Source organism: Myotis brandtii, unplaced genomic scaffold, assembly GCF_000412655.1.
Source record: "Myotis brandtii unplaced genomic scaffold, ASM41265v1 scaffold717, whole genome shotgun sequence".
In the NCBI taxonomy this organism is placed as follows: Eukaryota; Metazoa; Chordata; class Mammalia; order Chiroptera; family Vespertilionidae; genus Myotis; species Myotis brandtii.
The window spans coordinates 101,637-116,490 of record NW_005370825.1 but is presented as its reverse complement, the minus strand read 5'-3'; the positions used below and the strand labels follow the sequence as shown (position 1 = coordinate 116,490).

The 14,854-nt window shown below is 40.6% G+C and overlaps 1 protein-coding gene across 2 annotated transcripts in view; it reads left to right on the top strand.

Moving 5' to 3' along the window:
- The window catches only part of UCHL5 (ubiquitin carboxyl-terminal hydrolase L5), a 15,025-nt gene extending 490 nt beyond the window's left edge, over nt 1-14,535 (top strand). Inside the window, exons 2-11 of one of the 2 annotated variants that reach the window (XM_005882433.2) lie at nt 2,279-2,342; nt 4,298-4,403; nt 4,911-5,036; nt 5,119-5,180; nt 5,258-5,388; nt 5,850-5,913; nt 7,870-7,972; nt 9,075-9,182; nt 10,887-10,985; nt 13,864-14,535. In XM_005882433.2, the coding sequence (XP_005882495.1) occupies nt 2,279-2,342; nt 4,298-4,403; nt 4,911-5,036; nt 5,119-5,180; nt 5,258-5,388; nt 5,850-5,913; nt 7,870-7,972; nt 9,075-9,182; nt 10,887-10,985; nt 13,864-13,908 (908 nt within the window). In that variant the 3' untranslated portion in view covers nt 13,909-14,535. Of the gene's footprint in view, nt 1-2,278; nt 2,343-4,297; nt 4,404-4,910; nt 5,037-5,118; nt 5,181-5,257; nt 5,389-5,849; nt 5,914-7,869; nt 7,973-9,071; nt 9,183-10,886; nt 10,986-13,863 lie in introns of both variants that reach the window. The other variant, XM_005882432.2, reaches the window with a different exon arrangement.
- The last annotated feature ends 319 nt before the right edge of the window (nt 14,536-14,854 follow it).

Sequence of the window (14,854 nt, the reverse complement as noted above, 5' to 3'; positions counted from 1 at the left end):
TGTCTTCCTGGCCCGGTGCCTCGCCCTCCACCCGGAACAGCCAGCGCACTGCACTGCTCATCCCTGTTCCTGCCCCTGTTCCTAGCCTCCTTTTTTTTTTTTTGGTGGGGCAGTGCGTTTAGTTTTATCTGTTACATTTCCTGGAATGTTACTAATTCCAGCTGTTAGGTTAGAACTTGTACTCGGGGTAAAAATTAAACGTCGGCACAGATACTGTCTACTGTGCAGAGCTGGATATTTGGAATATCACTTACCAAGCGCATATTGTGGACCTACGGTGTGTCAGGTACCCTGGTAGGCTCTGGGGGATTTTTTTTTTCTCCTTTAAATATGTTTGTTAACTTCAGAGAAGGAGCGGGAGAGAGACTGAAACGTCAATGAGAGAAGCACGGATCGGCCGCCTCTTGCACGCCTCCTCCTGGGGATCCGGCCCCAACCCGGGCATGTGCCCCGACCAGGAATCCAGCCATGACCTCCTGGTTCACAGGCGGACCCCTGAGCCACGCGGGGTGCGGGTGAGGGTTTTTAATGTGAATAAACCATGGTGCAGTGCCGCTGAGTGCTGTGAACCAATGTTACAGGAACACAGGCAGAAGGAATAATGTAAACAGCACTGATGTTCAAGCCACACGTGTGGCTTAGGGAACAGCTAGCAAAGTGACTAACACATAACCTAACAGACTGGAGGAGTATTTATTTGCGTCTGAAGCTGAAAAGATCAACCGAGGCCAGATTGTATGCTCTGTTGTATAGTTTGTGTTGCCCTGCAGTCGCTGGGGACTTCACTGTCAAAGGTATTTGAATGCTGAAATGACGTTTGTTAAGCCTGAGAAAGGTGTACCATGTGTAGTGTGCAGAGTAGATTGGAGTGAAGTGAGAGAAACTAGAGGTCTCTTAAAATGGTCAGAGCCTGAGATGATTGGCGTGATATGAAGTATGGGTTAGAGAGGAGGAGGTACAGCCATTAATTTTGGCTTTGGGTGGTGGGCGCACCATGCAATATACGGATCTTGTAACATAGAAACCCACACCTGAACCCTAGCTGGGTTGACTCAGTGGATAGAGCGTCAGCCTGTGGACTGAAGGGTCCTGGGTTCGATTCCAGTCAAGGGCACATGCGTGGATTGTGGGCTTGATCCCCCAGTGTGGGGCGCGCAGGAGGCAGCCAATCAATGATTCTCTCTCATCATTGATGTTTCTCTCTCTCTCTCTTTCCCTCTCCCTCTCCCTTCCTCTGAAATCAATAAAAAGAAACCCACACCTGAAACCTCCTATATGATCATATTAACCAATGTCATCCCAATAAATTAAAAAATAAAACAAAAATCAAGAAAAATAAATGAAACCAAAAGCCGGTTTCTCAAAGATCAATAAAATGGATAAACTTCTAACCAGACTGATCAGAAGAGGAAAGGACACACAAATGACCAATACCAGCAAGAAGATAGATGATATCACCACAGAATCTACAGACATTAAAAGGATAATAAGGGGATATTGTAAGCATCTGTATACCAGTAAATTTGACAACTTAAGTGAAATATACACATTCCCTTAAAGACACAAATTACCAAAGCTCAATCAAGAAAAATAGGTAACCCTTTAACCTTTTATTTATTAAAGAAATTGAAATTGTAATTTAAAATCTTTTCACAGAGACAACTCCAGCCAAAATGGTTTTACTGGTAAATTCTATCAAATACTCTGAGGTAGTTGAAAAGAGAATAGAATAAAAATTTAGAAGTCGCTGTTAGTGGCAGTTATTTCTTAGCACTTAAAAAATGTACAGTAAGAAAAAAAGAGGGCCAAGGGCAGAGCTGGGAGAGCTTAGCGACAGGGAAAAAAGTAGATGCAGAAGGCGTGGAGAAGGCACAGACGTGGATGGCGTGTCAGTGGAGGCACGCAAACACTCCCACTGCAGGTGATTAGAAAATTGTACAGGATGGAGCAGTGGTTCTCAACCTTCCTAATGCCGCGACCCTTCTATGGTTGGTGACCCCCAACCATAAAATTATTTTCGTTGCTACTTCATAACGTAATTTTGCTACTGTTACAAATCTTAATGTAAGTATCTGATATGATATATGTGTTTTCCGATGGTCGCGACCCACAGGTTGAGAACTGTTGGCCTAGGGTTTGGCTGTGAACTTGGTCAGTTTTACCATTTTAATTTCTCATGTCTTATCATCCCAAATGTGCACACCGTTTAGTTAATATTTAATGCTGGAGAAAAATGAGTCCATACTTTGTTTTCTAAAGAAATAATTTCTTATTTCAGGTTGCCGAGGAGCCCAGGTAGAAGAGATATGGAGTTTAGAACCTGAGAATTTTGAAAAATTAAAGTGAGTATAATATAACTGTTAAAATCGTCTCCACGTAAGCAAACAATTGTCTATTTATTTTTCTTGGACTACACTAGGCTGACTACACGATCTCTTTAAAGTTTTTTCAGTCCTATGAGATAGGAATTACTACTCTTCTTTTATAACCATGAACCTGAGGCTTCTAGATAAGTAGCTTGCAAGGGATTAAAAACTAAGTCCCTGTAATTCCATGTCAACAAAGTAATTGGTTGATTTCTACAACATTCACAGCTAGATCATGGATTAGAACATGGAACACATTTTTAGCATATATTTCATAATGCATATTAATAGTAATGCAAACTTGTCTACACATTATCACAGTGCTTCTGGGAGGTTGCGGTCCAGATTCCAAATGTGGGTGCCAGGAAGCACCTTCCTCTTCCCCCACCCTGAGTAGAACCACCCCTCTGAGCCTCTCCTCGCCCCCCACCTCGTTACCCCCAAGCGCTGACCCTGAATTGCGAGGGAGGGCAGGGGAGTTCTCACCAGTGAGCAAGTTCTTGGCTGGAGGCAAGTTGGCTTCTAAGAGGGACAGCAGGGACCATTGGGATATGGCCTCTGTTTTCATAGTAAGAAGGGGATGGTTTGCTTCCCCACCTCCCCCTTCCCCACAAAAAGCGCAGTCACTGTAGATGGAATAAGAGATCAGTTTCGACTGAGTGGTCAGGGAAGGTTAATTAAAGATGCACCTTGGAATTGGCTTCAAAGGAGAGGAGAGATTTTTATTGCATGGCAGGCAGTTGTGAAAGAGACTGGAGAGAATCCTAGAGGGTCGACTGGATGTTTCCTGGGCCACAACAGTTCCTTCAGGAAAGTGGTGACTCCCTCCTGTACCAGATGACAGCTTCCATTCGCACTAGCATGAGGATTGTTCATGCATCCGAGAATGACATGAAGTGACTCTGCATTTCATATTGCATGTGCTATCAGCCATTTATCTGCAGACATCCTCTCTGAATTTTATTCATATGCGTTGGAATTCAGTTTAGGTTGGCAGCTTCTTCTAGTTTTGCTTTGTTCTTATTTCCTTTGTTTAAGTTAAGTGATATAAGGTAGAAATGAATAATCGGCAGATTTGAGAACAAGCTTTTCATTATAGTTCTTTTTTAACTGATATAATTTTAAGTTTTATTAGCCTGTGTCAGGCAACATTCTAGCGACTGAGGAGCAATAGAAACCTTAAAAAAATTTGAATTTACTTCATTTGCATTGTATTTGTTAAGTAGTTGAGTAAAATGTAATATACTGACAATGTGTTTAAAGCAGCAGCAGACCCAGTAATACCACTTCTAGGAATATATCCCAAGAAAACAGAAACACCAATCAGAAAGGATATATGCACCCCAATGTTCATAGCAGCACAATTTACAATAGCTAAGATTTGGAAACAGCCTAAATGCCCATCAGCAAATGAGTGGATTAGAAAACTAGTACATCTGCACAATGGAATATTATGCTGCTATAAAAAAGGAATTCTTACCATTTGCAGCAGCATGGATGGAACTGGAGAGCATTATGCTAAGTGAAATAAGCCAGGCAGTGAAAGAAAAATACCACATGAACTCACTCATTTATGGATAATAAAGAACATTATAACCTGATGAACAAAAAGATAGATACAGAGGCAGAGAACCATCGAACAGACTGTCAAAGTACAGCGGGAAGGCTGGGGAGTGTTGGGTGGGGGGGGGTAAGAGATCAACTGAAGGACTTGTATGCATGCATATAAGCATAACCAATGGACACGAGACACTGGGAGGGTGGGGTGAAGGCATGTGCTGGGGGGTAGGGGAGGCCGAGGGAAGGTCATTGGGGGAAAAAAGGAGACATATGTACTACTATTTGTAATACTTTAAACAATAAAATAAAATAAAAAAAAATAAAAAGCAGCAGCAGGTTGTGGTGTCACTAATTTGTGTTTTATTTTGTAGGCCAGTTCACGGGCTAATTTTTCTTTTCAAGTGGCAGCCAGGAGAGGAACCAGCAGGCTCTGTGGTTCAGGACTCCAGACTCGACACAATCTTTTTTGCCAAGCAGGTATGGTCCTTGGGTACGCCGAAGTCTCGTGAACAATCTTTCCCCATGTGTTTGTTATGTAGCAGTGCTCAACTTTTTGTCTTAGGACCCCTTTACATTCTTCAAAATTATTGAGCTCCCCAAAGATCTGCATCCATTTAGAGAGGCAGTAACACTGGCTGACTGAGGCTAATCATATGCTCTAGTTGGAGGTGTGTGTGTCTGGATCATTGATGAATAAAATGTTGAGGGAAGAAATGATCTAGTAATCACAGTGTGTGTGTGAAGACCCAGGAAGGACAGTTTGGTAGTGCTTCTCTGTAAAATATCGTTGCCTAGCTACCATTTCACTGATGAGGAAGGTGAGGCCTCCCCCCCCCCAACTGGGATTCGAACCCACAACCTGGCCATGTGCCCTAACCGGGAATCAAACCGTGACCTCCTGGTTCATAGGTGGACGCTCAACCGCTGAGCTGGTCAGGCTGTTTTCTAACAAATTGATGGTATCTCCCCTTTTCTGTTTGATAGGTCATTAATAATGCTTGTGCTACGCAAGCCATAGTGAGTGTGTTGCTGAACTGTACTCATCAAGACGTCCATTTAGGAGAGACGTTGTCAGAGTTTAAAGAATTTTCCCAAAGCTTTGATGCAGCCGTGAGTACCACCACCTTATTCCGAAAGTGCCCTCTTTGTGACAGTTCTTGTTTTAATGGGCGACTTTTCCAAATTATTTTAGATGAAAGGCTTGGCACTGAGCAACTCCGATGTGATCCGACAAGTACACAACAGCTTCGCCAGGTGAGAGACGGGGTGCTGAGTCGACCCTGCGTCCCTCCCGCCTTGCTTGCCTCTCACTGCTTCCTTCTTCACTGCAGACAGCAGATGTTCGAATTCGACGCGAAGACACCAACCAAAGAAGAGGATGCGTTTCACTTTGTCAGTTACGTTCCTGTGAACGGAAGACTCTATGAACTGGATGGACTGCGGGAGGGACCGATTGACTTAGGTAACCGGCTCCTGTTCCTGCTGCTTCCCTCTTGGCCAGGAGCAAACGGAATTCACTCTGTGTTAGCCTCCATGCTACAGAGATTGGAGGCGACGGCGACGACGACATAGGGCGCTCTCGGGACACCCCTCGCTCTTCAGTCCTTCATGAAGTGAACAGATAGGAAGGGCATGTTGACCACTGCAATTCAGTTGGAACCTTTAATTTTTTTCTAAGAGAAAAACATTTTAACTCTTAGATGACATAATTTATTATTTATTTTTTTAGTTAACTTTCAGAAAAGTGTATGTATTTTTATTGATTTTAATAAGTAAGAATGGAAGCTGAACACAGTTATGCTAAAAGGATTTTGACCATCCTGAATTTCCTAAATTATTTATAAAAGGAGATGCTTTGGACCAAAGATATGAAGTGGTGCTGATGCTGACTTGCGTTGACGGAAATCTTCCCCCTTTCTCCAGGGGCCTGCAGTCAGGACGACTGGATCAGCGCCGTGAGGCCCGTCATAGAGAAGAGGATACAGAAGTAAATGCTCCGCTAACCCCCTTCGCATAACATTCTGGTTTGGTTTTTAAACATTTAAAAAAACTTTTACTTCATTTTTATCTTAGCAATGCTCACTGACTATCTGCCTTTGATTACTGGGCTCAGGGAATCTGTGTCAGAAAACCTCTAGATCCTGCCCTGTCTTAGCGGAATTAAACACAGATCGCCATGAAATTAGATGTTTCATGCAGTTACTTTGCAGAGTTTTGTTTTGAGCATACAGTGGGGCCTTGACTTACGAGTTTAATTCGTTCCGAGACCGAGCTCGTTAAGGAGCTCGTTAACTCAAATTACTCTGTCAACTCAAAGCAAAAAATCAGCCGAGAGACAGCTGGTATCTCAAAAAACTCATTAGTGGGGGACACTCGTAAGTCAAGGCCCCACTGTATATTCCTTCATTAAACTTTTTAAGATAGTTATAAAAAGAATGCAGAGTGATCCTGTGTGCCCTTCATCCTACAATTGGTGACACCTTGCAAAACTATTGCCATGCCATAGCCAGGATGCTGACATTGGCACCGTCAAGGTACCGAGTAATTCCCAGGCGTCCTCAGGGCCCATTAGAGCCTCAACCATCTCCCTCCCCCGCCACCGCCCCACATCACTTTTGTCATTTAAAGAATGTTATATAGACGGAATCGTGCAGCGTGTCACCTTTTTGGACCTGCTCCTTTCAGCACAGTTCTCTAGAAATTCCTGTAGGTTAAGTGTATTGATAGTTGAATCTCTTCGAACAATAGTCCGTGGTATGGATATACCATTGTTTTGCCCACTCACCCACTGGAGGACGTCTGGATCGTTTTCCAGTTTTTGGCTGTTACGAATACAGCTATCACAGACATGTAGACAGATCTGTGTGTGAACCTAAGCTTTCGTTTCCCTGGGGTAAATGCCCAAGAGCACACTGCTGAGTTGTATGGTAAGGCATGTTTCATTTTTTAAGAAACCACCAAACTCTTTTCCAGCGTGGCTATACATTTTACATTCCCACTCGTAATGTACGAGGGAGCCAGTTTCTCCACGGCCTCGCTAGCATTTGGTTTTGTCAAAGTTTTTTATTTCCATTTTGATTGGTGGGTAGTGATATTTCATCATGATTTGAATCTGCATTTCCCTAGTGACTAAGGATGTGTGCCTTTTGCCTATTTTGTATGTAATTAGATTGTTTCTTTTTTGACGGTTGAGCCTTGAAGTTCTTTTCCTACTCTAGATACTGCCCGTCCTTAGACACATTGTCTGCACATACTGTGTCCCAGCCCGTAGCCCATCCCCCTCTTCCCAGCGTGGTCTTTCAGAGCAAAAGTTCTCAATCCCCTTGAATTGTATGTTTATTGTCAAGTCTAAGAATTCTTTCCCTAGCCCTAGATTCCAAAGATTTTGCTATTGTCTTTTATAGGTTTATTGTGGTTGAACAGTTTTCATTTAAGTCTGTGATTTATTTGGAGTTAATTTTTATACATGTCTTTGGGTGAGCAGGCCGTCCTTCCTCCACGGAACTGGCCCCACACCTGGGACAGAACCGTGGGCGTATGTGTGGGGTGTTGCTGGGTTCACCGTCCTGTTCCACTGATCTGTGTGTCTGTCAGCACCACCATCTTGGTTACTGTAGCTTAAGTCTTGTCATCAGGGACAGTGCCGCCTCCTGCTTTATTCCTTTCCTTCCGAATTGTTCTAGCCATTCTAGACCCTCCGCCTTCCATGCAAATTTCAGTATAAACTTGTATCTGCTAACATTCTTGCTGGGACTTGCATAGAAATTGTGTGAAACATTTGTATCAATTTGAGGAGAATTGGCATCTTTACTATGTGGAATCTTCCAATGCATGAACCACTGACTTTGATCTCCCAGAGAATCATGGGGTAATCACAGCAGATTATCTTAATTGTAATAGTGTTACAATTCTTTATTACATTATAAACTTGACCTCTTTTTAGGTACAGTGAAGGGGAAATTCGATTTAACTTAATGGCCATCGTGTCTGACAGAAAAATGATATATGAACAGAAGATAGCCGAGCTACAGAGACAACTTGCTGAGGTTCGTGGCCATGTTTTCTGGCTTAGTCATTTTCTCAGGGGAAGGATTTTCCCTCTCCCTCTCCCTCTCCCTTCCCCCCTCCCCTCTCCTCCCTCCCTCCCTCCCTCCCTTCCCTTCCTTCCTTCCTCCCTTCCTTCCTTTCCATTCTTTCCTTTCCTTTCCTTCCTTCCTTCCTCTTCTTTTTTCAAACGTAGACTGAATCAAGTGTCCTGAGTGGTGGTTAAGAGAACACCCTCAGGAGTCAGGCTGCCTAGATTCAGCTCTTGTGGTGGATGCATTAATGTGAGTGTATTTCTTTTGTCTCAGTTTCTTATGTAAAATGAGGATAATAGTATTTACCTTAGAAGGTTGTTGTGAGGATTAACTGAGATAATATATGTAAACCACTTTAAACAGTGACTGAGAAGTAGTGTGTGCTAAATAAGTGTTAGCAATTATTTACTGTCATTTAAGCAAGTTAGACTGCATTTTTCACAGAATCAATTGGGTACATTTATTTATTATTTAAAAAAATATTTTTATTGTTTTCAGAGAGGGAGAGGGAGAGAGAGATAGAAACATCAATGATGAGAATCATTGATCATCTGCCTCATGCCTCCCTCCTACTGAGGATCAAGTCCACAACCCAGGCATGTGCCCTTGGCTGGAATCGAATCCGGGACCCTGCCAAGCCAAACCAGCTAGGGCTCAATTGCGTACATTTAGGCTCACATATAATCTTTACTAGTCTTTATGATTATCTTTCTGTAGTAAATAGGATTGGAGAGAATTAGTAACAGACAAAAAGACCTTTTTACATTCTTTTACCACATTTTCTTAAGAGTATATTTAAGCAAATTTATAGCTGAATGGAAGGGTATAGATTTAAATATATTACAGTATAGATTACTTTTAGGTAAACAGTATGTATTGCAGAATATAGAAATATGGAAGGTATTACTTAGGGTTTTTATCCTTGAATATTGCATTTATTCGGCTGGAATTCTGTTACTGTATTAAGGGTAAAATTTTAAAGGAATTGTACTGTGTTTATCATTTGAAAATATTCTGCACTTAAGCCTCAGTTATTAGGGTGTGTTTTTCTTTCCTTTTCCCTAAGGAGGAACCCATGGATACAGACCAGGGTAGTATGCTAAGTGCTATTCAGTCAGAACTCGCCAAAAATCAGATGCTCATTGAAGAAGAAGTACAGAAATTGAAAAGATACAAGGTATTTAAAAAAATTTGTTCCTTTAATGTTTTAAAATGGAATGGTATATTTTGACATGAAGGTTTTTCTAATAGTGACCACTTTTCTCCCATTACTTACTAGTTTTCAGAATGAGTTGATTCCCTGGCATTCTACAAAAGTAACTAGTGCGCTGTCTTTCTTTTTAATTTTTTAAAAAGTATTACGAACAGATTTTTAACCTATTTGATGCTTCAGTTCCCTGCAGATATTGCTGATGCTCAAATTATCCCCCCTTTGGCCAGTAGGGGTCATTGCAAGCTGTCTCCTGAGTCCTTTGACATGACTGTTCTTCCTTCGTAGCTTCTGTTCTAGTGACTGATGTTTCAGGCCCACCTTGTACATTTCCCACCTCAGACTTGGAATCAGCCATTTCTTCAAGAAGCCCTGGGTCCTTTGGTGGGAAGTGGTATTAGAAACCATCTCTCTGGGTACTCAGTGATACTGATTGGCCTTTATTTCTAGACCTTTTCAGAGCTAAGAAATGTATTTTTTTTGGTTTCATTTTTGGAGAGAAAAATATAATGAGAGTTCCTATTAATGCTCGTATTTAGGATTAAAGGGCTTTATACTTGAAGTTAAGCATTTGCATCTTTTCTCTTAATCTGAAAATCTTGGTTCCTAACAACAGTAACATAATTACTTATTTGCTTTATGCTACATATATATAGCATTTGTATATAGAGATGTTTATATGCTTTATGCTACACACACACACACACACACACACACACACACACACACACACGAGGCACCGTGCATGAATTTATGCACCAGTGGGGTCCCTTGGCCTGGCCTGCGGGATCAGGCTGGAACCAGTTCTCTGACATCCCCCTAGGGGTCCAGGATTGCAAGAGGGTGCAGGCCAGGCCGAGGGACCCCACTGGTGCACGATTGGGACCGGGGAGGGACGTGGGAGGTTGCCCAGCCTGGGAGGGACTGCGGGAGGACTCCAGGGCATGCCTGGCCCTCGCTCAGTCCCGATCAGCCGGACCCCAGCAATAAGCTAACCTGGTTGGAGCTTCTGTTCCCAGGTGGTCAGTGCATGTCAGCAACTGGTTGACTGTCTGCCCCCTGGTAGTCAGTGCATGTCATAGCGAGCGGTTGAACAGCCTTAGCATATCATTAGCATATTACGCTTTGATTGGTTGAACGGATGACCAGACAACCAGACACTTAGCATATTAGGCTTTTGTTATATAGGATAGGATAGGGTATATATATGTGTGTGTGTGCGCGTGCGCGTGCACATATATATATCTATATATATATCTATATAGATATATATAGATTCGTTCAGAATAACAATACCAGGAATTTCAATTTTTTCCTTAGGATATATCCTATTTTAAATGTATAATCAAAATACTATGTTTTGAAATTCACTTGAAAAATTTTCTCTTGGTGTGGTTCTATTACCAATTTGAGTTTATTTTTTTTTAATTTTGCTTTCCAATTTTTTAGGTTTTATAAAAAGTTTTGATTTAATTATGTCAGTAGTAGTAAGCCATGCTCAGAAACTCTCCATGTTTATTCTCAGTGGGAACTGGATCTCATTATTTCTAATAGTTTTCTTTTGAGAATGGAGGATTTTTCCCCATTTCAATTTTGAGTTGTATGCAAAATCAAAATGTCAGAAACTTAGTAGAAATGCACCCTGTGGTTTGATAATTGTTTTATTTTCAGATTGAAAATATCAGAAGGAAACATAATTACCTGCCATTCATTATGGAATTGTTAAAGACGTTAGCAGAACACCAGCAGTTAATACCACTAGTAGAAAAGGTAAGGATTTTACTGCTGAATATTTACTAGTATACACACACACCCATTTTTTTTTGTCCTTGTGGAATTTATTTATTTTTATATTACAGTTTGCATTCAATACTATTTTGTATGTGTACAGCACAGCAGACAGACATTTATATATGTTACCGCTGACAATTTAGGGACCGTCATCATAGATAGTTATTACAGTATTGTTGACTATATTAAATTAGATTTAGATTCTCAAAAAAAAAATGTTTGTTTTAGCTTAAGTAGAGGTAAAATGTGTTGAAGCTTTTTGACTTTTATTTGTTTGACTTTTACTTATTTGTTTTATATTCTAGATGAGCATTAGTTCAGCCAGATATCTGTAAACGAGAAACAAGGGCTGCCCCACTGCTTCACCTCCTAGAATCCTCCATGTCACAGCTCAGGCTGTGCTATATTAGAATGACATTTAAAACATTGCCCTTTCTTTAAGCTACTAACAAATCTTAATGTTAATAATGGAAATAATAGATTTTTCTTATTTAATTGAGCAAAAATTGAATTATCACAGAATTTAGAACTAGAATGTACATTGGCGAGGGAAACAAATGTAGCCAAGACTAAGAACTAGTTTCCCTATCCCGAAGCTGGTATTCTTTCCAAGGGTGGGAAGCTAGCATCTGCTAATGAAATATTCTAAGATTGTTTTTCTTTAAGGTACTTAAATAAAATACTTGTTGAATAAATGAAACACATTTTTTATGTTTATACGTAAATCATTGTTTCTGAAAGTGACCCCTCGCTGGATACTCTTTAAAATACATGTTCCTTGGCCCTTCCCCAGATATTCTGATACAGAGGAAGGAATCTTTAATAAGCCCCGCACCCCCTAAGCGATGACTCTAAGGCAGCTGGTGTGTACCACATTTTCAGAAATGCTTTGAGAAGACACTGCTAGGCAAACAAAATATTGAACCTTTAACTTAAAAGACTAGCCTTAGCTGGTTTGGCTTAGTGGATAGAGCATCGGCCTGATGACAAGGGTACCGGGTTCGATTCCGGTCAAGGGCATACAGCTTGGTTGCAGATTTGATCCCTAGCCCCAGTCAGGGTGCATGGGGGAGGCAACCAATCGACGTCTCTCTCACATTGATATTTCTCTCTCTTTCTTCCCCTCCCTTCCACTCTCTCTAAAAATCAATGGAAAAAATATCCTTGGGTGAGGATTAACAAAAAAATTAAAAATGGAAAAAATAATAATAAAAATAAAATTAAAAAAAAGATAACTTAAAGACCAGAGTACACATGGTAGGTATATTTTCCTTATTAATTTTAAAGTTTATGAAGCAAAGATACATGAGCATACATTCTAAATAATATGAAGTGAGAGTTAAGGTTTTTGTGTGCACCTCATTACCCAGATCCCAAAAAACGTGGGCTTCAACTTACCATTAAACGCAAAACTTACTGCAGAAGACTGCTAAATCTTCTCTTTGTGATACACCTTTCTCTGTTTATATAGCTCAGGGTATTAAGGTTATGAAAGTCCAAGATAGGAAACTGATTTTTAAAAAAAATATATTTTATTGATTTTTTTACAGAGAGGAAGGGAGAGGGATAGAGAGCTAGAAACATCGATGAGAGAGAAACATCGATCAGCTGCCTCCTGCACACCCCCTACCGGGGATGTGCCCGCAACCAAGGTACATGCCCTTGGCCGGAATCGAACCCGGGACCTTTCAGTCCGTAGGCCAACGCTCTATCCACTGAGCCAAACCGGTCAGGGCAGGAAACTGATTTTTAAAGTTTTAGATTAGGTTAAGGTTCTGTGATTTTCAAAATTCCTCTGTTAACAGAACACCTAGCTATTGTGTTCTTTGTAGGAAACACTATGAAATAGTTCTCTATTGAAAATAATAAGACAAGACGGACTAAATCATAGGATATGTTATATCACATTTATATATAAATATTATTAAGGAGCAGACACATGTTATTTGAGAACATTTAAATGTATGTACTTTGCTCTAAAATTGTTCTGTGGGCTGGCATGTGTGGGTGAGTGGTTGAGGTTGACCCATGAACCAGGAGGTCATGTTTTGATTCCTGGTCAGGGCATTTGTCTGGGTTATGAGCTTAATCCCCAGTAGGGGGTGTGCAGGAGGTAGCCAGTCGATGATTCTAATCATTGATGTTTCTATTTCTCCGTCTCCTAAAATCAATATCTCCCTCTCTCTAACGTCAATAAAAACACATTTTTAAAATTTCGTTCTGTGCATAAACATTTTTGTGCAATTAGGAAAAGGACAATTCTTGTTTGGGTTTAATGACAGTATAATTCCAGAATTTTTATTTTAAAAAAGCCTAGTTAGAGAACATAGCTTTTCAGATTTTGCATTAGAACCGCAGTTCCCATTGTGGACACAGGGTGGCAGTGTGTGAATGTCTGGTGTTAATGGAGCACAGTACAGTCTGTCCTTGCTGTTGCATTTGTTTTATTGAAGAGGTTGTTATTGACCTTGTAGCTTTTGTCTGTTTCTCCAAACTGTTTTTTCATTATTCACATTGCATAGACAATATTGAGATGCGTTTATTTCTTGTCTATATGCAATGTTCTCTCCCTAGATTCTGAAGAGAACTCAGATTATTATTTGATTAAAATTTTTGAAATGTTTTAATTACTCATCATTTATCCAGCGGCAGCTATAGGTCGGGCACTCTGTTAAAGCCTCTGGCTGTACACAGGAATAAGACACCTCTTCTCTCTTAAGCAACTTGTGATACAGCGGAGGGAAAAATAAGTACAGTACTGTACCGAATAGCGGGTTTTTTGACAAATGCCGGATACAGTCAATATGCTCTAAAACAGACCTTGGAGATTTTGTAAGATACTATCTTTAATTTCTAGGCAAAAGAAAAACAGAATGCAAAGAAAGCACAGGAGACCAAATGAAGAGGATGCTGTGGCGTGTGCACACATTTCTGCTTCTGCCTTTATTTCCATGGAAACCACTGAGCATGAGAGACGTGGAGCAGCACCCTGACTGGCTCAGTGCACATGGGCAGCAGTCCAGTCCGTCCTGTCTTTACTGCATGGATCCATAAACGCCCCCTACCTGCATCGTGTGCATGTAGTGCCTGTTAAATAAAGGTGATGTCAAGAGCACTTGCCCAAATCCCATTATTTGACACTGGATCTGAGAACTTCTGTGATGCCCCACGTACGTAGCTACCATAATGAATCTAGAAAACGCACAGAGGATCTTCTCTCCCTGTAACTGGTATCATTAATCCTTTGATCTTTTAGCTCACTTAAATGCTTAAAATTTATAAATGTCAGATCTTGATTAAACTGGACCTCTTGTTCTCATCATTAATGGAATAAAAAAATCAGTATTTCTGTCTTTGATATCTAAATATTTTGAGGATTTTTAAACTGAATTTTATCTTCTATATCAATTATTTGGAAAAGTATGATTTTAATGCAGATTATTTGAAAGGACAAAAGTACAGTTTCTAGTGATTTTCATGCTGCCAGTAAAAAAAGTAATAAACATCCCAACTTTATTTTCGCAAACTCTCTAAGTGTGTGGGGTTATTTCTTTATGTAAAACTGTTTACGGAAGGTGTCCTATTCTCAAAGCAAAACTTCAGGTTAAGAACAAAGTGTAAATCCTTAAGAGTTCTGGTGGTACACTCAGCTGGGCAACATTTTTTCAAGCTGTTAAGCTGCATTTTTATAAGATATTGGAGATTTGACAATTAAGGGTATGTCCCTTAAAAAAAAAAAAGGGTGGAGTGGTGGTTCAGGATCCTTATGTGGCAGTTTGAACAAAAGTAGTCCAGCCCAGCAGTTCCCAAGAGACGTGTAGTTTTCCCCCAACTCCCATTGCTTTTGG